The sequence below is a fragment of the Malaclemys terrapin genome, chromosome 9 (assembly GCF_027887155.1).
Source record: "Malaclemys terrapin pileata isolate rMalTer1 chromosome 9, rMalTer1.hap1, whole genome shotgun sequence".
NCBI classification, from domain to species: domain Eukaryota; kingdom Metazoa; phylum Chordata; order Testudines; family Emydidae; genus Malaclemys; species Malaclemys terrapin.
Genome location: NC_071513.1, coordinates 28,330,746 through 28,351,742, shown reverse-complemented (window position 1 = coordinate 28,351,742; position 20,997 = coordinate 28,330,746). Strand labels below are relative to the sequence as shown.

The 20,997-nt window shown below is 41.0% G+C and overlaps 1 protein-coding gene across 1 annotated transcript in view; it reads left to right on the top strand.

Moving 5' to 3' along the window:
• Positions 1-6,858: 6,858 nt before the first annotated feature.
• Positions 6,859-20,997, top strand: part of RPS6KA6 (ribosomal protein S6 kinase A6) — an 81,831-nt gene continuing 67,692 nt past the window's right edge. The window contains exon 1 of the mRNA XM_054039593.1: positions 6,859-7,131. Coding sequence (XP_053895568.1) covers positions 7,051-7,131 — 81 coding nt within the window. The 5' untranslated portion in view covers positions 6,859-7,050. The remainder of the gene's footprint in view (positions 7,132-20,997) is intronic.

Below are 20,997 nucleotides of genomic sequence, written 5' to 3'. Positions count from 1 at the left end.
TGGTTTATACCACGTTTATGTAAATATATGTATTTTTAAACATGGTCCTTAATTATTCTCTTTTAGTATGAGTACAGACAAGATCCAATAATGGAATATGATGCTTTTAACCTAGTTCACTAGTTTAGGTCCAGCCCAGGTTGGTAGTGTACAAAAGTCATTACCAACTAATGGCTCTTTGGTGGCTTAGGCCTGGTCTGCATGCAGGTTTTGTACTTATAACTCAGTTAGGGGTATGATTTTTTTTTTTTACTGATATAGATAAAATGGCACAACTCAAAGCGTGGATGGAGTAACACCAGTATAAATGTGCCTTAAACCTGTATAGCTTATTCCTCTTCCCATACAGGAATAAACTAGACCCTATAAGCACATTTTATCTTGTATAATTGCATCCATAGACTTGGAATGGGGATGGGGTTGTACTATACCTGTACAGTTAAAGTGATACATCTTTTGTAGGTAGACAAGGCAGATGAAATGAGATGATAGACTCAATTGTAAATGTATCCATATCACAAAAAACATCTTCACAATTGGTACTAATTGATGTTTGCAGGTACACCTACCCCAATATAACGTTGTCCTCGGGAGCCAAAAAATCTTACCGTTATAGGTGAAACCGCATTATATCGAACTTGCTTTGATCCACCGGAGTGCGCAGCCCCGCCCCCCCCAGAGCGCTGCTTTACTGCGTTATAGACGAATTCATGTTATATCGGGCCACGTTATATCGGGGTAGAGGTGTATGTTGCGTTCCCACCCTGCTCTGAACAGGGTCCGCACAAAATTAGTTGACATTTATTCTCTTCCTGGGGTTTGGCTTTTTGATAAATCACAGAATTACAAACTCTTCAGCCTAGGTGTTCTCCTCAAGCATTGTTGTTCTACGAGTTTCCTTGCGGAGATCTCTCTGACCTAAAACCCAGTTCCATTTACCCAAATTGCCACTCCTGCTTCCCTTATTATCCAGGGTGGAGTTAATGAGCTGTACCTGCCGCAGTCAGCATTTTCTTGGAGGATTCTAATACCCGCTGATAGGGTGGGGAAGCAGAATAATCTATCCATATGATACAATGCCCTTATTTGTAGTTTTGTTAGAGAAGCCAATGATTGAATGGATATGGAGACTGTATATATCTTTTGAAATAGGCTAACTAGAACAAGTTTGAGGCACAGAACAGGAGACATGATGTGCATAGTGACTCTCTGTGTTGTACCTGTCTAAGAACTTGGTTATTGACATATGACCACAGTTTGAGGTCTATAAAGGGAACAATGGAGCTGATTGAGTTGGGGTAGGAAAAGTTCAATGCAGGCTGTAGAACCTTATTCTTATTTCTTTCCTCAAAGTCTGTTGGGAATACAGAAACACTGAATATGCAAATGATACTGAACATGTATTTGACTTTGCCACCTGGACTTCACTAAGACATGCAATACATATCAGTCATTTCAAAGCTAGCAGCTTCTAAATATTTTTAATTACATGTTAGCTTTAAATCTTTGTCTAAAACAGTTAATCACAGAACTGTAGCTGACAGAAAATATCAGTTAAAATTTTGATGCTGACATGAGAACACATTTTTATTTCAACTATAACAGATGGCATTTACACTCCAAACTAAGGCTCCATTACGCACAAATGTTAACATGGGAACATAGGAATTGCACACTGGATCAAACCCGTGGTCTATCTAGTACTGCATTCTATCTCCAACCATGAATCCCAAAGCATGAGGTTTAATATCTCTTCATCACTTTGTTAGCATTAATGGTTATAACTCTGGGTATTTTTATATCCATATAAATGTCCAATCTCTTTTTGGAGCTTGCCAAGTATTTTGGTCTTAATGACATCCCCTAACAATGAGTTCCACAACTTAATTATGCATTGTGTGAAAAAAATATTTCCTTTTATTGGTTTTGACTTTGCCACCTTTAAATTTCATTGACTATTCTCTTGTGCTTTTGCTATGAAACAGGGAAATGCAAAGCTCCTGATCTCTATCTCATTCATTCTTTATATGACCATGTGCTCTCTTATTTATCTCCTTTGTAAGGCAACAATCCATTTTTTTTCAATCTGTCTTCACTTGAGTTTTCCCATCCTTTCCAATTGCTCACCTCCGTACCCCCTCTAATTCTGAAATGTTGTATGTCGTTGAATATGTGTCTGTAACCTGTCACCCTTTTGGGAAGTAGGAACTGTCTCAACAGCCTTCAAAATAAGTGACTGGAATCAGGGCCGGCTCCAGGGTTTTGGCCGCCCCAAGCAGCCAAACAAAACAAAACATAACAAAAAAAGCTGCGATTGCGATCTGTGGCGGCAATTCGGCGGAAGGTCCTTCGCTCTGAGCAGGAGTGAGGGACCGTCCGCCGAACTGCCGCCGAACAGCTGGACGTGCCGCCCCTCTCCGAAGTGGCCGCCCCAAGCACCTGCTTGGTAAGCTGGTCACTGGAGCCGGCCCTGACTGGAATGCAGGAAAAGGGCAAGCTTTGCTGAGGGCTGAAGTGTCACCAGCAAAAAAAATCATTTCTCACTTCCATCCCTTTTGATTTAAATTAATAGCTGCCCAGTGGTACTTCTTTGCCTACATATTTAACCACACAGAAGAGGTCTGGTCCTTTGGCTTTCTGCCGATGCACATCAATAACATTAATAATGCCTGTGTGCAAACAGAGGCATAGGAGTAGGGAGCAGCCTGGGTGTGAACTAAAGGCACAAAAACTTGGCTGCATCTCCTGATTGCAGTTGTTATTAGAATCTGTGAAGTTCATTTCCTGTCCTGCCACCTGATCACTCTAAAACCTGAATATCCCTCTTGCAAGCCAACAACAATTTTTTTTAAGTGTGAGAGACCTGAGTAGCCTTTAATATAAACAGAAGCAGTTACATATTTTGAATCAAAAGTAGTTGCTCATAAATATTCAAACACTGTGTATAGTATGTTCATTTTGGACCTAAATATTTTGTGAGTGAACTACATTTTCGGGGGGGGAGGGGGGGGGAGAAATCTTCCTGGGCGCACATGGTTTGCTTCAGCCAAAAACATTTTTGTCTTCTATGACTGAGTTGTAAGCCTTTAAAAACAGGTTTACAATGGAAGTGCTGACACGCTAACTGGATGTTGTTATAATGTCATACTTACAATAGCCAATTCTCTTTTGGAGTCACACAGCTCAGTTTTAATGCATCATGGGTAATTCTGTGAGCCATGCTGCTCTTCCAAGTGTATTCAAGAAAAACAGCACCACAACTTCCTCTTGTGTGCACTTAGTAAAAAGAAATAAGCAAGGCTGAGTAGTTCTGAACCATGCAGTATACCAGCTTGCTCCCTCAGTCCTGCCAATTGTATAAAAATTATTTGGCAATCAAGAACTGTCTCTTACTGAGAGGGTGCTTGCTAGCTTTATGTGATGCTCCTTGGTGAAAGGTCATGCACAGGGCCGTCCTTAGGCATATGCAGCATACACGGCTGCATAGGGCACTGTAGCAGGGTGAATGCCCGCTCCAGCCCTGAAGGGGTTGGAAAAGCCCTGCAGAGGGCTGGGGCTGTAAAAAGGAGCCAAACCCTAGCTGATTGGGGAAGTTGCTGCTGCTGGGGCCATGCCGCAAACTGAGCCACTCAGCCTTATAAGAAGGCCAGGGTAGCCAGAAACTGAGGAGTCTCCCTCTGACTGGAGGGAGAGGGGGCGGCTGGCTTGGCTTGGCTGCCGGGAGCTCTTCTGGGGACCTAGAGTGAGGCAGGGCTGGAGAAAAGCCTTGGGAGCTGGAAAGCCCTAGGCCAGCAACTCCCCAGGCTGCAGGGCCTGGTCCTAGGCCCATATAGGTATTGGGGTTGCAGAGGGGCAGCCTGAGGGTGGGTAAAAGCAGCCAGTCCAAATCCCTTGTTGCCTGTGGTGATTGGCTGATAGACTGCAGTCTGCCCCAGGGTGTGGGGGCTAGATGCTGACTGGCAGTAGCCACAACTGAGGTGACATTGGGATAGGGGGTGGGGGTTCCCTTGGGCAGGGAGACCCAGAGGGAGAGTGGGGTACTGCTAGGGGGGCAGCACCGAAGCCAAGGGCACCAGGGTCTGGGAGGGACATGGGGGCCAGAGACAGGTGGGACATCTGGCCTGCAGGGAGCGCTCTGGATGCTGGGTGAGCTAATTCCCGAGACAACCAGCAGGAGGCACTGCAGGGGTGAGTCGACGCCGGATTACAGGCACCCAAAAATTTGGGGCACCATTCCCCTTGCTGGCCGCTACTGGAATCCTCTCTTCTCTGGCCCCTCCCCTGTGCTGGGCCTGAGGGCTTCTCCCTGCCCCCTCCCTCACTCGCTCCTCAGACAGCCAGTCAAGGGCTCCAGCCTCCGACTCTGCTGCCTCAGTCCTGGGGAGCCCAGAGTGGTGTGACCAGTCACTGGCGGTGGCCCAGTCCACTGCCGCCCGGAGCGGAGTCCCTCCCTGCTGGCGCTGCTCAGTATCCGGTAGGGGGTCAAGACAGGAGGAGCGAAACTTCCATGTGAGGGTGGGGGACATAAAGTGACAGTGCGCTCACTGTCACACAAACACACACACTTTCTCTCACACACAGACTGGCTCTCATACTCGCATACACTGCCTCTCACGAATCACAGTCCCCAATACAGATTGTCACTCTCACACACACTCTGTCACACTCCCCCAACACACACATACACAGAGGCTCTGTCTCTCTCACACGCGCTGTCTCTCTCTCTCTCTCTCTCTCTCTCTCTCTCTCTCACACACACACACACACACACACACACACACACACACACACACACACACACACACACACACACACACATACATATATATATATATATATATATATATATATATATATTATTGTTGCTATTACTGCTTGTTACTTTCTGTCAAAATGCTTGTGGTGAGCCAGGAGTGGCTAGCAGCTGCAGGAGGGCTCTGGCAAGATGTAGCCCCCATGTGACAGTGCAAAGCCTGCCTTGAGCCTCTGCCACAGCATCTGTGGCGTACGAAGCTCGGTATGCGTCAGCAATGGGGGGTTTTGGGGGTCTGCGGGTGGGAGTGGTGGCCGTGCCCCCTCAACTCAGTGGGGTCAGTGGTGCCGGCTGGGGACCGCCTTCAGTGGAGTATAGGGGAACCAGTTTAATAATACTGCGTAGGGCATGCGTAGGGTAAGCCATAAATCCTAAGGCTGGCCCTGGTCATGCAGCATGTTTAAATAAGTCTAAAATGTTCTCAGAATAGATTTCTGTCTTGGGTAATAATTTCCAAACACACATTTTTAACCGTGTTCCATGAACCACAACTTTTCTTCCTTCCACAATTAAAGAATGATTTAGGGGAAAAAAATCAAAAACCCTTTCACTCAGAGGATCTCGTACATCTTTTTATCTGGCAAATAGCAAACTAACTACAGTGCCAAACTCCTTCAGAATTGGAAACAATGCAATGTTCCTCTTAATTATATACTTGGTAACGGAGGAATAAATCTCTTGGTGCTTGTAACCAAGGTGAAATACATGATCCCTTCCTTTCTCATGCATACAAGTACATGCTTTTATGCTGTTTCTGGCTCTAAAAGGTTGCAAGACCTCAATAGGGTCTTAGTTTGATCTAGCAGCTTCTAGACCTGAGTATATATTCCTATCCTCCCCTGTAGTGAATTTCACAAGTTAATCACTGGCTTTTTTTTTTTTTTTTTTGCTGTCATTTGAACAACTTATACAGAAGGTGTTTACTGCAAATATGAAATGATATCTGTAAGCCAGTTTAGCACTGATAACTCAGCGACCTCTTCTCATGAACTACTGCTACTGCTCTGTAGGTGTCTTAGCCTGTGTTATACAGGAGGTCAGACTAGAAGATCACAATAGTCCCTCATGGCCTTGGACTCTATAAAACTAGTCATTAGTTACTACCTGAGGAATTCAAAGTGCCCACAGTTGCAGTGTTGTGCGTATGCAATTTAGCTTTACTGCAGGATCAGGGCTTAAGCCCGATTCCACAAGGTAAGCACATCCCTGACTTTTATTGTGTGAGTAACCTCATTGACTTTGATGGCACTACTTCCCTTGGCTTTAAAGATACGATGCCCATCCCCAGCAGCCCGGGGCTGCATTGGCACCCTGCAGTCCTCACTCAATTTTCCCCAGGCAAAACGCCTACTAAGGGGACCAGATAGCAAGTGTGAAATACAAGGACACTTTTTTTTTTTGCAGGGGAGTAGGGGGAGGTATAGTTGCCTGTATAAGCCAAAACCCCTACCATAAGGGATGGTCCTGATCATAGCGGGAGGTGTGGTCCCCCTAACTTCCACTGACAGCAATAAGCAGCAGTACCAGCGATGAGGCAGGATCACACCCCACCCTGTGCAGGGTCGCCTCTGGCCCCGGTGTGCTTTTTACCCCCGGGGGCTCTGGGCTGTCACCGTCCTGCAGGGAGGGGGGGCACCCCCACGCAAGCTGTCCCCACGGGTCGTGCAGCGGGGATCCCGCCCCAGGGCGGGTGCAGGCGCAGGGGTTGCTGGCCTGGAGCCGGGTCCCCCTCGCTCTGCTGCGGGTCGACGCTCGCCAGGCTCGCGGGCGGGGGAGGGGGAAGGGCGCCCCCCGCGCAGCGGCCAGGCTCCGAATGCGCAGCCCGCTGAGGACGTTACAAAGGACGTGCATCACACCCACGCCATGGCTCACGTCATCCCCCGCCTCCCCCACACCGCCCGCTCCACGTGCGCCTCCCACCCCCCCGTCCCCGTGCCGGGGATTCTCCAGCCCGGCCTGACGTCATTCCCATGCTGCATCGGTACCGCCCCCTCCCCGGCCGCCATGTTGGGGGAGGGGGCGCGGTGCGGGCAGAGCGGAGCCGCCCCCGCCGGAGAGCAGTAGCAGCAGAGCCAGTTCCTGCGACGCCGCCGCGCTCTATGGGCCGGCGGAGGGGACCCGCCGGCTCGGCAGCGCGCTGCCCTTGAGGCCGCAGAAGCAGCAGCCGCCGCCGCGGAGCCGGGACATGAGCAGCGGCTGCGAGCGGCGGCGGCTCCCCGGCTAGCGGGCGCGAGGACATGGTGCCGTTCGCCCCGCTGGAGGACGCGGAGGAGCCGGAGCCCTGCCACAAAATGGAGCTGTGCATGAGTGGTGGTGAGGTCAGTGCGGGGCTGCGGGGGCGCGCACCAGGAATGGGGACGCCCGGCGGGCACCTGCTGTCTCCGCCCCGCTCCCACGCGTGGGTCGGGTTGCTGGGGCAGCGGGCCGGAGAGCGAAAAGCTTAGAGCACCCGAGACTATCAGCCCTTACTTGCGTCTCACCCCCGATCTGCCCCTGGGAGTCTACCTGACCCCTACCCCAAGATTGCCCGCCCCCCACCCTGAGACTGTCAGACCTCACCTGCCCCCGATCCCATCCCTTAGAGAGCCCACCTGCCCCCCACTCTGATCCTTCCCCCGAGACCTGCCCCCCATCCCGGTCCTGTCAGTCCCCATTGTTCCCCATCCCGCTCCTGTCCCCTAGAGAGCTCACTTGCCCCCCACCAAGAGACTGTCAGCCCCCCCATCTGCTCCCCCCGAGAGCCTCCTTGCCCTTCACGTCTAGATCCTGCTCCCCCGTAGCCCAAGTCTAGCAATCCCCCTGCAGAATTCTTCTGCACACTCTTCCTCCTCTAGTTCCCCTCAGAGCCCATGTGTGTCTCCACCCTTGCAGGATTCTGCTGCCACCTCTGGAGAGCTTGCTTATACTTCACCTGGATGCTGTCCCAAAGAGCCCATGTGCCCCTCTGCCCTAGATCCTACTGCCATCCCCTGAGAGCCCACCTGCCCCATCCTGATCTTGCTGTTCCCAGCTGCTGACTCCCAAGAGTCTATCTGCCCTTCACCCGTAGATCTGTCTGTGTCTCCCACGAGAGCTCTGCTGTTCCTCATCCTTATCCTACTGGCCTCCAAGAGACCACTTGCCCCTCATCCCAGTTCTTCTGCCTGAAACAATCCAGCTAGGTCCCTCCTGTCTGTTACTCCAATCCTGCTGCCCCCAGCCACCTCAAGTGCCTGTCTGTTCTTCATTTTCCTACTGCTCCCAGTCATACTGAATAGATCCTGCATACTCATCCTTGCCATCCTCAGCCACCCCTAGATCCTAGCTACACAGTGAATTTGAACCTCATATCCTGAGACCCTACCCACCCTAAGTTGCCCCTTCAGTCATCACCCTGAGCCCTGCATTCCTGAGGTCTCAAAGTGCCCATCAACTAGTCCATCCCAAAGAATCAGACTTGCCTCAACTCATCCCCTCAACTACTCTCCTGAGGCACCAGTCACTTCCTAAACCACCACCCCGAACTGTTCCCATCCCCTTCAGTTAGCTGCCACCTCCTTATACCCAGAGCCCTGCTGGTTACTGTTTCTGGGCTCAGCAGGAACTGACAAACTTCTTCTCTCATGGATTTATACTACCTGTAACACTTGCAAAGTTATAGCGGTGTCAGCTTCTCTTTGGATGAATTAATGGTCATTGAGTGTGAGATGTTAATTTGGTGTGGTGCGCAGTTCTTTGTGTGTTTAACTTAACAATTGCCAAGCTATTAGGTTGTGGTGGAGAAAATGCTGTTTGGTATAGGACTTTCTATAAACTATCCTGGTAATTTAAATGCTCTTGCTGCTGTTACAGTTTTGTTAGACATTTATTTGGGTTTTTCTGATTGCATAATTTTACCAATTAGCCTGTATTTTTGTGCCTGCATACAGAGGCTACTACCACATTTCTCATTAAATAACCATAGAGTACCTACCAATTAGTGATTTACAGGGAGAAGTCTGAGTTTAGCAAGGGTTTGGGACCATAGCAGTTTTACAGTAAAATCAAAGAAGCTCTTGCTAGAGGAGTTTAAATAAGGCTTAAGCCTTAAAGTTTCCTTACTTCCTCTTAAATAGAGACCTGGCCAGAAGTGGAGCACCAAATGTGATTTAGCTGCACTGTGTAATTTTAAAATATATATTTAGTACTGTATTTATCTAGTAGTGTGTAACAGCTCAGTATTATTCTTTTATGCACTTAAATGTAGAAATCAGAAGTGCACTGGAATCTGGGTTTCCAGAGTTATCAGGTAAGACGGTTGAACTGAATGATCACACATATGTGTCTGAGGGATTGATTTACATGTTACACATATGGAAGATGTTTTGTAAGTTAAAGCTTCTAAAAACAGGTCTCACTCACTTCCTGTGGTACATCGGGCTGTACTTAGTAACACAGTGCGTGCGTCTCTAAGTACAAACATACATAAAGTATGCCTTGGATATTAAGGAGGGAATGAGGCACTATTATTGGAGGATCTTGCAGAAGTTATGTTATCTGATAATGCACATTTATACATAAAAAAGTATGGTACTTCATTTCAGCAAGAAAACCAGAGGGAGCCTTTAATTCTGTTGTATTTTATTCTTTTTCTGTAGTGTGTCCACAGAGTGCTGTTTCTAAGTACTGTAATTACTATAGCTGTACACATGCTTAAATATTCTAGTGATTTAATACTTAATCACAGTCTATGTATCTAAGTAATTTAGAAAAATACTATTATAATAGTAACAATGGATGTCTGGATAAAAACATTCCGTTGCAGGTTGTATGAAGATTGTAGTTATACTACGATTTGTTAAAATAATAGAACTGCATCTCAAGCAATAAATATTTTTTTATTCTGAAGAATTTACATGCCATCATTCAGCTGTTTTCAACTAGTACTATAATATATCCATATGTTTTTAAAAAGGTGAAATTCAGGTGGTGTTATAGATAAGTACTTAAACTTGCACATTTTTTAAATGTACATACTTTACATCGTCCAACTATAAGTGACTACAACAAATATTGCAATTTTTTTAGCTGACTTTTTTTGACTGTGTTCCTGTTGCTTTTGTGTTCAGTTTTAGCTTTCCACAAATATTCTAGCACATGAGTTTGCTAGCAGCAATATTTGGAGAAGACCGGTTTAGCCTCAGTGCTCATACTGACTACAGCAGGGCTACGCTGTGCTTAAGTGCTTTGCTGGGTTGGGACTAAAGAAGGAAATGTGAAATTGGCAGTGGACCTTGTTAGAAACCTGATTCCAAGAGTTATGCTCAGGAAGCCAACGTACCATGTGACATATGTCCAACCAAAACAGCTCAGATGTCTAATTTTGAATATTTATAACAAACTGTTCATACAATTTCTGGCCTTTTAATTGTACAAAGTGATTCACTGAATAACTTTTGTAAATAACAAACTTGAGAAATCATAAACGGCTTAGGATGAATCACAAATAGCAAGACTAATGAACTGTTTGTCATGAAGTCACACAACTCTCTATTAGATATTTGGATGCACTGTAATTCAAGAACAGAAATTAGTATGCCTGATATTAAAATCAAATTGCATTTGCTGAACAGTCTTTATTTTATATTCTCCTTTTATGTTTTAAATGCATAAAGGACTTTTCCTTGCAGCTGCATTTTCATAAACTAAAAATGCAAATATTTACCATTTTGCAATATACTATTTTGTATTAATTGGATCACACACATATAATAGCATTTTTGAGTTCTTTTTAGGAAGTCCCTGTTCACTTAGTAACCGGGTTTAAACTGTAGTTTATTTTGAGTTAAATCTTTTTTATATTGGTGGGGTTTGATCCTGTATGTAAACGTGTAGAATTAACCTTAGTTTGTACTGCATCATTCCACTTCATGTTTTCGATTTGGAGGGTCTAAAGTGACCATGGACTCTGTGGAGTTGCAAGGAGTTAATAGTGATGATTTTTCAATAACATATTTTTCAGGGCAGGCCATTTACTCTAGTATCAGTGCTCCAGTCTGTTGGTGACCATTCAGAAATTATCTTTGAGGATATGCTTGTTGGCTAAATTTATCCCATGTTTTAAGGTAGATAAATACATTTCCAATGAAATGGCACTTATTTTTTGAACTGACAATCTAGGAGGGAAAATAAAATATTTATTATGGGAAGTACTGTTGTTTCAAGGCATAAAACCAACCTCTGAGGAATTAGAAATAAGTTTTCCCTATGGATAATTTATTCCACAGTTGTCCACTTCATGGTTTTTCTGCACTTTTCCTTTGAAGCATCAGAGGCACTGGACTAAATGGACTCTGGTCTCATCTGGTGTGGTAATTCTTATGTTCTTGTGACAAAAATGAGAAGTCACTTAGTAATCACTGACATTAACTGTCTTTTTTTTTTTTTTTTTTTTTTTTTTAATGAGTGATCAGTTAAGGATCCTGTCAAGTAGTTTAGGCTTCATATGTATGGCAAATGAAATATATTTTTACAACAGTCAATATACACAAATGTTTTCATGATGTTAAATAGATGAAAACTAAGTTTTTGCTTATAAATATATATGCAGTAATAACAGTATACTCATGGGAACTAGAATGTGAAAGTGACCAGGACACTGTTTAAAGTGTCATGTTGGCCATGTCCTTTTTAATAATTCTTCTACAAATGTAATCTTTCTCCCAAGATGAGAACATGAATGGAACTTTGAGAATTTGGCTTTGATCCTACAGTTGGATCTGTTTGGCCAAATCCCCATTGGAGCTAGTGGAGCTCCATGTGAGTGCAAGGATCTGTTTGACCCGATACAATTGTAGAGTCAGAGCCAGATTCTCAGTTTGGTTCATGCCTTTTCATTTGACTTTTTGGTCCACTTGAATTACGTCTTATCCATTCGTTTGAGTTGGCGCTAAAGCCAATTTAGGAGGAATCTGAAGGAGAAGTTGTGCCCTGTAATTGCTTCTTTATGATATATGAAACACCTGAAAGGTGGTCTGAAAGGTAGTATGACAGAGCTCTTTATATGTACATTGTGAGCTTTTTAAAGCTCTTATTGAAAGGGATTTGGTGTCAAATCTTTACCAAAAAAAAAAAAAAAAAAAAAACCCCACCCAAAACCAAAAGAAACTACTTTTTATTTGTGTGTGTTCAGGAGCTTTACTTAAATGTGGAACAACATGTTAAATAAAAATAACTTCCTCTTTCCTATCCAGTTTCACATATGATTTCTTTGATGTACTGCTTTATTTGTCCATTGACTCTCCCTTGGAAACAGTCATCAAGGATTGAATTTACGTTTTAAAAAAAGTGGATATTTTTGTGAGGGGAGAGGTAGGACATCTTTCTAATCTTATTTATACACCTTAAAGAAAGAAACAGGTCATGATCTCTTTTTCAGGTCACCTTTATAGTGGCTGTAGTGGCTATGGCCACTTTTTCTTTCAAGATAAGTCAAGTGAATTTCATCAAGTTACTCATACCAAAATATGCTTCTATTTTTTGAAGGTTAATTAAACCTGTAGGATGCCTTTTGTTGTGCTTTTGTGTATTTCTGTAGTGAAATCATGTAAAATAACACTAGGAAATCTATTTCACTCTGCATTTCTAGTTACCTTATCATATCTATAACAAATGTTTGACTTTCTCATATTGAAACAGATTGACAAGTTTTATTTTAAAAAATTCATTCAACAAAATCTGAAATCCTGTTGAGTATGAACCCCTTCTGTTCAAGGGCCCATACCAAAATATGCTTGGGTTATAAAGTTCCTGTAAGATTAGAAGATGCTTTTAACTTCTTGCCATTCAGCAAACAATTTTGTTTGTTGTTAAAAGTGGAAAACTTATTGCAGTCACTAATAGGTTGGGCAATATAAGCAAAATGAACATTGTACTTATGCTCACAATGTATTTAGAACCTCAAAGCTAATTGTAAAGATAACTGTTTTATGTACAAATGCAAGAAGGCCTCCATGTACCTACCAGAAGCTGTAACTCTCTAAGAAGTTGTGTGGGTTGGGTCTTTTAGATGTGATGTGTTTTTGAACAATTAGATTATATTGAACAATTCACTGATTCTAGAGAAGTTAGCCAGATACACATAGAAGACAAGAGAATTCTGGCATTACTAAGAAACATAAGTAAGCTTGTTTGTTTACAACATATATTCAGTTTTCAACTCAATCTTTTAAAATATAATTAAAATGAATAATTTACTTGTACTAATATTGCATTTTTGTGTTGTGATACTATTCCAGAATTCTTGTAGTACTTTAGCATTTTCTTTTGAAGAGAGTCAGGGGGAATTGAACATTTCTGTGTTTGGAAAGGTCACATGAATTAAGAAATGAAAAGAGGTACTTAAATTGGGTATTAATCAGCCTTTAATCAAATAAAGGTGGTAATATGCAAAATTAGAATTAGTGTTAACTTCAAAATCCTATGTCTTTTAATTTGGTTTATTACATCTGTCAGTCTCTTCAGATAGCATCTATTAGTTTTGTAAATTGTTTTACCCATGCTGTAAGCTCTTTGAAGAATAGATATATATACATGGGAAAACTATCTTTTCATTGGTTAAAATCCACAAGGAAACAAACCAGAATAACAGAGACCAGAAATGAAATTATTCAATCATAACAAAAGGGATATTTGCTTAAGATAATGCTGTTAGTTTTGGAGAAGGCAAATATTGTTATGTATATGAGTTAAGCCTTACTGTTTCTGTTGTTGTGCTAATTCTCTGCATCTTTTTTTCTGGTGCTCATTGTTGTATCAGTTTGAAACAAGTGTGCATCGCTTTGATTTTGGCTGCTGTTTATAAGACATCCTTTTAAATTTGTTCTTTTTGTATTTTGTTAAATACTGAACCATTACTGGTGTACACTATTGGCAGAGTATCTAGAGACTAGGCATACAACTGTTATGAATATTGGCAGTCTGGGAAGGTGAATTAAGTACCTAAATTTGTGTTTGGCTGAAAATTTACAAGATTTATAATCTGTTTTTGAAGATATAAGAATTGAGAGGCGTAGTAGTAGTAGTTTATAACTTGTGTTTATAACTTGTGTCAGTGCTTAAGCACCGTAATGATAGACAACTTTGTGAAAATCGACATAAATGAGAACAGGTTTTACAAAAAATCTAAGCACACAAATACCTTTATCAGTATCTGAAACCAGTGAATTAATACTAGTTGTGTAACTACAAACCATAATAATGGGTATTAGTGTTTTTGTTTACCACTTTAGAAGTTGGGGTAGCTTATCTTGGAATTGTTTGTTGTGGAGTATGAACCTCTGAAGAGACCAGTGCTGGTTTTTAGATGACTTGAAGTAGTCCACCAGGATAGCTTGCAAGAAACTTTGCTGCAGCTCTAGCTGAAGGAATATCATTATATGCTAGTTAACACAACTGTCATCTGGGATATTAACTGATTTACATATTTAGACCTCTTCATTAAGTTAAGAAACAAGTTAAATACATCCCCATCAACTTTAAATCTTACCTATTTCATTGTCCATCCTCTGTCTTCCAATAACTTCCGTAAACACAATCATCCGGGTGCTACACTACCTCTTTTCTGCATTTCCATTATGGACCACAGTTTCCTTCCATACACTAAATACTGTTCTATAAACTACTGTCTTTCCATCATAAAATGGACAAAGAATTTTTCAATTTAAATTTAGCCAATTTTGAGAATGGAATGAATGTTACCAGTAAACTTAGTTAATTTTGACTAAGGATACTTGTGAAATTCATTCGGTCCTTGAAATTGACTAGCGAAGGTGATTTTATTGTACTAAAGACTTTGTAGACATTTATCTTTAAAAACAAAGTTAAAATAACAGTTTCGGTGCATTTTTCACTTCCATGCGCTCTGTGAAATCATGATTTATGCAGGGCCCTCGCTATAACTGATATGGGACACACTTACAGTGCAGCTGGCCCAATCTAGTTGAAGCTTCTAGTGTGGAAGGAACCTTACTATGTCCTTACAGCTGGTGAAATCTTTGGTTTTGGGCTATTCAGGGATTTAATCCAGTTGTGGGGCATGGTGAGATCCCATTCATACTTCATACAGTTGAACCTAGATCAGGGACCAAACACTTTGTAACTTGCCCCAATAACTTAGTTATATGTGTGGTATACAAAGGACTTAAGAAATGTTAACATCTTTTAGCTACATAGACTGCTGTGAGCTACACAACCCAAATCTTCCCTACCTACCTAAATTAAACATATGGTCCTCATTACTGTAGTATTGAGCATGTCTCAATCTTTAATGTAGTTATCCTCTTGATACACCATGAGCAGAGGTAATATTGTCCCCATTTTTATGGATAGAGACTGAAGCAGAGAGAGACTAAGTGACTTGCCCAGGGTTACACAGCCCTGGTGGAGCAGAAGATTTAACCAGAGTCCCAGGTTCATGTCCTAGATACTGGACCATCCTCTTCCTTGTCTCACCTATCCTTCCAGGTATTGCAGAGTTTCTATTCAAGACTCATCGTTAGAATTGAGTTCCATGTATAGTGACCCTAATAATCTCCATAATTAACTTCCTCATTTGGTCACTTACTATTAGAGCTGGTTAAGAATTTTTTTATATTTTTTTTCTTGGTGGAAAGTATTGATTTTTTTTTTTTAACACAAAACTCAGTGGTAGAGGGATAGGTAAGTGGTTTGAGCATTGGCCTGCTAAACCCAGGGTTGTGAGTTCAATCCTTGAGGGGGCCACTTAGGAATCTGGGGCAAAATCAGTACTTGGTCCTGCTAGTGAAGGCAGGGAGCTAGACTCCATGACCTTTCAGGGTCCCTTCTGGTTCTATGAGATAGGTATATCTCCATATAGTAGTATTACTTTTCTTGGAAATGTTTTGGTTTCAACAAAACATTTGGAAGGGGGTGGGAGGGAGACACAGAAATACCCCACAATAGCCAGTAGCCCAGTGAATGATTGACTTGAACCTGGTCTTCCACATCTCAGATGAGTGCCATAACCACAGGCTATAAAGTCAGTCTACTGTTGTAGTTGTTCCACTTTGAATGAATAGTTAAATATTCATTGGGTCAAAGGAAGATTTTTTTTTTATAGTTGGTGATTAGGCAGAACAGGACTTGAACCAGCATCTCCCACATCCCATGTGAATGCCGTAGTCATTGGACTGATGATTGTTCTGGGGTGCCTTGGTATTTTTTTTGGCTAAAATTTTTGAAAGGTCTGTTTTTGTTCCACATCAGAATGAAAATAAATGTCAAAATCTCAATATTTTGCAAAATGGAATTCCTGCTTTACATCCAGATCTATTTAACAGTGTCACATGAGACTTATACCTACATCCCCTTCTGGAAGCATGCAAAGTCTGTACTATAAGATAGCTAACATATGCAACTCAGGTGACCAGATACCACAGTGATGACATTTCAGGCAGGGGTACAGTTGAGTAATATAGTTGCAGTGACATAGCATGGTCAGGAGTATTATAAGAGTGAAGACCATCTTCATGGAAGCATAGTATTTAGCAGAAGCTTTTACGTCAGGGGTTCTCAAACTGGGGGCCAGGACCCCTCAGGGGATCACGAGGTTATTATATGGGGGGGTTGCGAGCCGTCAACCTCCACCCCAAGCCCCGCTTTGCATCCAGCTTTTACAATGGTGTTAAATATATAAAAAAGTGTTTTTAATTTATAAGGGGAGGTAACACTCAAAGGCTTGCTATGTGAAAGGGGTCACCAGTAAAAAAGTTTGAGAGATCTAAATGCATTGTTTTTACCTGTTGCTCCAAACTTATGAACCCCCTTTATATGTGGTGGCTTTATCTGGTTGACTGTAGATCTTAATCCTGCACCCCTGGTGGTATTGCATTTATAAAATGCCCACTTCTGCTGCTTTCATTTTTCTTTTATTCTTTAATTCTGTTGGAAAATGAAGAATTTTAAGTAGAGGGGTAATCCAACCAGTTTTTGACCTTTGAGAATTGGATTCCCTCATGGTTTGGAATTGTTGTCAACCAGTTGGCGTGCTCCACTTCTGCTCTTCTCTTCTTATAGCTAAAACCTCCAGGCATATTAAAGCAAAACAAACTCACTAAACAAGCTGAGACAACTTTAGTAGTGTTAAAACTACTGTGGCTATTTTTTTTTAAGGGGCCTGTGATGACATTGAGAGTTTTTCTTGTTGGAGGAGTTATGGAACTCAGGCTGTTGTGTAATACGATATTTTACTCTAGTAGACATATCTCAGCCCTACTTAGCCAAAAGGCTTGATTTAAAGGAAATAAAAAAAAATTAATGTAGTCTCCCAAATTAATACAGTGCACTCCCAACCAGTCACGGGATCCACTGAAGCTGTAGCAATGTATTTAAATTAGAAAGCAAATTACACTTTAACTTCATATAGACAGGCAGTTTGGCATTGAAAGGTTGGTTGGACCTTCAGAGCTGTTCAACTGAAAAAGTAAGTTTTCACCATTAGTGTTGTCTTGGCTTATATGATATGACTTTATTCTTGTCTTTTTGTATGCAGAGGTTTCTTTTAATCTGTACTACCAGTAATCTAGAGCACCTTTTTAAATTTATACAGTTTGCTGAAAAGTATTGCTGCAGTTAGCTTTTGAGTTGGTGGTTTAATAGCCTTTTAATAATTACAAAGAAGTTAAATATTGAACAGCTGAGTGATTCTAGTGTCTCTCATTCTGATGGCACTTGTTGGTTCTCACTAGCTATGTTGTTTCCTTTCACAAGTTTCCTGTGAAAGGATTAGCCTATGTTTTCTAGTTCACATTTATTTTCTGAAGATAAATGCACCCAAGGATCTAATGTTCTAAACTTAATTTTGTGCCCACCTCAATAGATACATGTTGTTTACTTGGTGAGCTAGAATAATTCCTTTATCCTTTGTATATAACAATCAGCAACTTTATTAAAAATAGCTGAATATATCTCAATGGATAAGCGACTTGGCAGTAATAACTTCTACTGAAAAAAGTAATCTGAAAAGCCAGAATTCAAGTTAGTATTTGTTTTGTTTTTCTTTAAGTGTGGGAGTTAGGGTTGATATTTTATTTAGTATTTGCTGTATAGCATTTTGTGTAAGGTAATACATAATGCTGAATATTAAAACTTTTGCTGAATGTAAGTAATTCTACAGAATATTAAAAAGCTTGTGACTTATTTTGTCATAATTTTGACTTTTTGTAGGTCAATAGCACAAAGTTTGTGCCCTTGTTTAAAACTACTGGATTGTGGCTTGCAGTCCATGGGTTTATTTGAGGATTTGTTTGAGGAATGGTGGTTATAGTTCACAAGTGAATAATTCAGCATTGTAGTCTACAACAATGTCAGACTGTAAAACCAGATTTATAAACTTGAATATTTCTTTGGACTAAAGTTGGTATACAGAGTTAAAACTAAAAGGAAATTTCTCTAGTAAACGCTTGACGAGAGGTGGAATTTGAGAATGATAGAAAATGTTTGTTTGCAACATTTTAGTCTTTAAATTTGCAGTCGTGTGTGAATTGATCTGAAAGCTTATCTGAAAAATATTTTAAAAGTGCACACTGTAGGTGAGTCAAGTTTTGGTGAGCCAAAAGCTTGTTTTTATGAAGCCTAAGTAGTGAGCCACATTGACAGAGTTCAATAGGTGAAACTGTGGTTTAGTAGCAACAACCTTGGGATGTGACATATTCTAGTATACTTCGCTGGGCCCAATAGAGTGAGTTTTAAAGTTAGATAAAGAAAGAGAGAATGGACAGAAAAAAACAAATACTGTATTGGAGAGACAAAACATATAACAGGAAACTGCTAATTAAGGTAACTTTTGACTACCTGCCATTAAATTCAGTAATTTACTGTATATGAGTTGACAGGAATGCAAAAGTGTGGTTATGCAGGATGTGTGGAAAGTATGCTGAACAAACAGCATAATAGATTTTTGGGGGGGAAATACATCTAGGCGTTGACCAAAGTTTTCATGCCTGCTTGCCTAAAGTTGAGCTCTTATGGGGGTCTACAAGTGTTTGGCATGCCTGTAAATCTGGCCACTAAAATGTAGGTGCCTAAATATGGATCTGGGAGCTTAATTTTAGGTAACCAGGTTTGAAGTTTTGGCCACACCTTACTGTTGATATCAGAGTGCCTTATAGAAGGTCCACAGATCAATAACAAGATCACTAACCCATTGATTGTAATGATGACTTGCATACAAAAATGTTGTCTAATAAAAGTCTTTAATGGAGAAAGTAATATGTACATTTGTATTATTTAAAACCTCTAAAACTAGTAGTTGTTTGGTTCCGGTATTGTATATGGGATACAAAGCCTTTTACGTTCCAGTCGAGATTGATAGTAACACCTGATACCTTCAACAGCGCCTCCAGAACAGGGTGGCATGGAGAAGCTTCTGCTTATACTGAATTGTACTTCTGTTGTGGATAAACAGTGCTCGCTCTCCAGAGTTGTCATTATGGCAGTTTGCATGAACACTAAATTTACTTAAAAGTAAAATAATAATAATAATAATAAAAGACTGATAAGTCTGGTAAATCAAGTGGCAGAGTGCACAAGAGAGAAGTTGTACAATGTGTATGTGTATATGCACATGCACGCGCACAGCTCCAGGTAGCATGTGGTAGCATGTTGACTTTCCCCTCTAAGGTTTCTCACTTATAAGACTTTTTGTATACAGTTCAGAAGCAAGCTGTTTTTAAAAGTGTTCTGGAAGTATCCAGAAACTTCAGGTAGTAGCATAGGGATCTGCAGTCTTGAGGGAGTGGAGTGTGTGCATGTTGTTAGGAAGAGGGGGCAGAACTGACTAGCATCTGATTAACCAGCAGTCAAATTAAGAGAGAGTTGTTTAATGTGGAAAAAATCATCTAACTCTGATAAAAAGATATATAAAATAAAAAAAACTAGGAAGAGACTGAAGTTAGCCAAAACCTCAACTTTTGCACTGAGTACATTTTGAGTACATTAAAAAAAATAAAAATACTACTGCTTTTTTTCTGGGTTGCATCTTGCTAACCAGATTTCAGATTTAGTTTGCATCAGATTTCACTAATTCAAGAATTAAACTTCTCCTAAAAATCACATGCAACAGTGAAGGAAGAGATGTATTGGTAAACATTCTATTCTTTCTCTTGATATTTTAGATACAATTTAAAATCTGGCTTGTATTTAGCTGTGTAATCTAATGTATTGCTTGAATTTTCATGTCCAGAAACAAAAAAATGAGGTTTACTAACATGTTTCTCATAATATTTATATTATTTAACATTTTCCTGAGTGATGTGTGTGCCACATGAGGGTGGAGATGTTGTGATAATTACTAGTTTTTTGAATTGCATGGTAATTACTATATCAAAATGAATAATTGGCCTCACCCTTTTCACCAGGTTTTTCCAGTTTTTAAATTAATACATTGCATGTTAAAGCAGGGCATATTCTTTTATTTTTGTGTTTCTTAAGTTTCAACTGTTAGGCCAAATTTAGTGTTTGTTAATAAGAGGGAAAAGTTTAACTACAGGACATCTATATTACTAATTTTATAAATTAAATGTTTCGTATGTTGGCTTACTGTACTTTTAGTTGGTTGAGAAGCTGAAAAAGGAAGATTATCTGTTACGGCTGGGGTAGTGTTTTATTTAAACTAGTTTCATTTTCTTACCAATTGTTTCTATTAAATCTACACAATATTACTCCTATTTTTCCTTTTCCTTTTAAATACCAGCTGTTTAAAATGATCTGTTCCCAGACTAGTTTCCTTCTCTGTGGCATCTATATAATTCTTTGTTCCCAATTTTTAAAAATCCTGTGGACCTCAATTCATCCACTAGACATGGTAGTACCTCACCAAGTTTGAGAATTACTCTATTTGCCAAGCTAGAATTATCTAGATAATGTGAATAATGGCAAATATAACAATTTTCAAAATTACTTTAAGGAAATATAGTTATGGAATCTCAAATTATTTTTCAAAGTATTCCAGTACACACAGATTTTATACTTGATTTTAACTTCTTGATAAATCTAAGACCTGTTCATAATCTTTCCTCCTTAAATGCTAAATTAGCTCATTGGCAAGCTACAGTTTCTTAAACTGTGTGGCAGACCTTTCCAAGCAAGAGTGGGGAAGGCACTGTATGCAACGTCTGACATAAGTGTTATGCACAGCTTCTATTTTA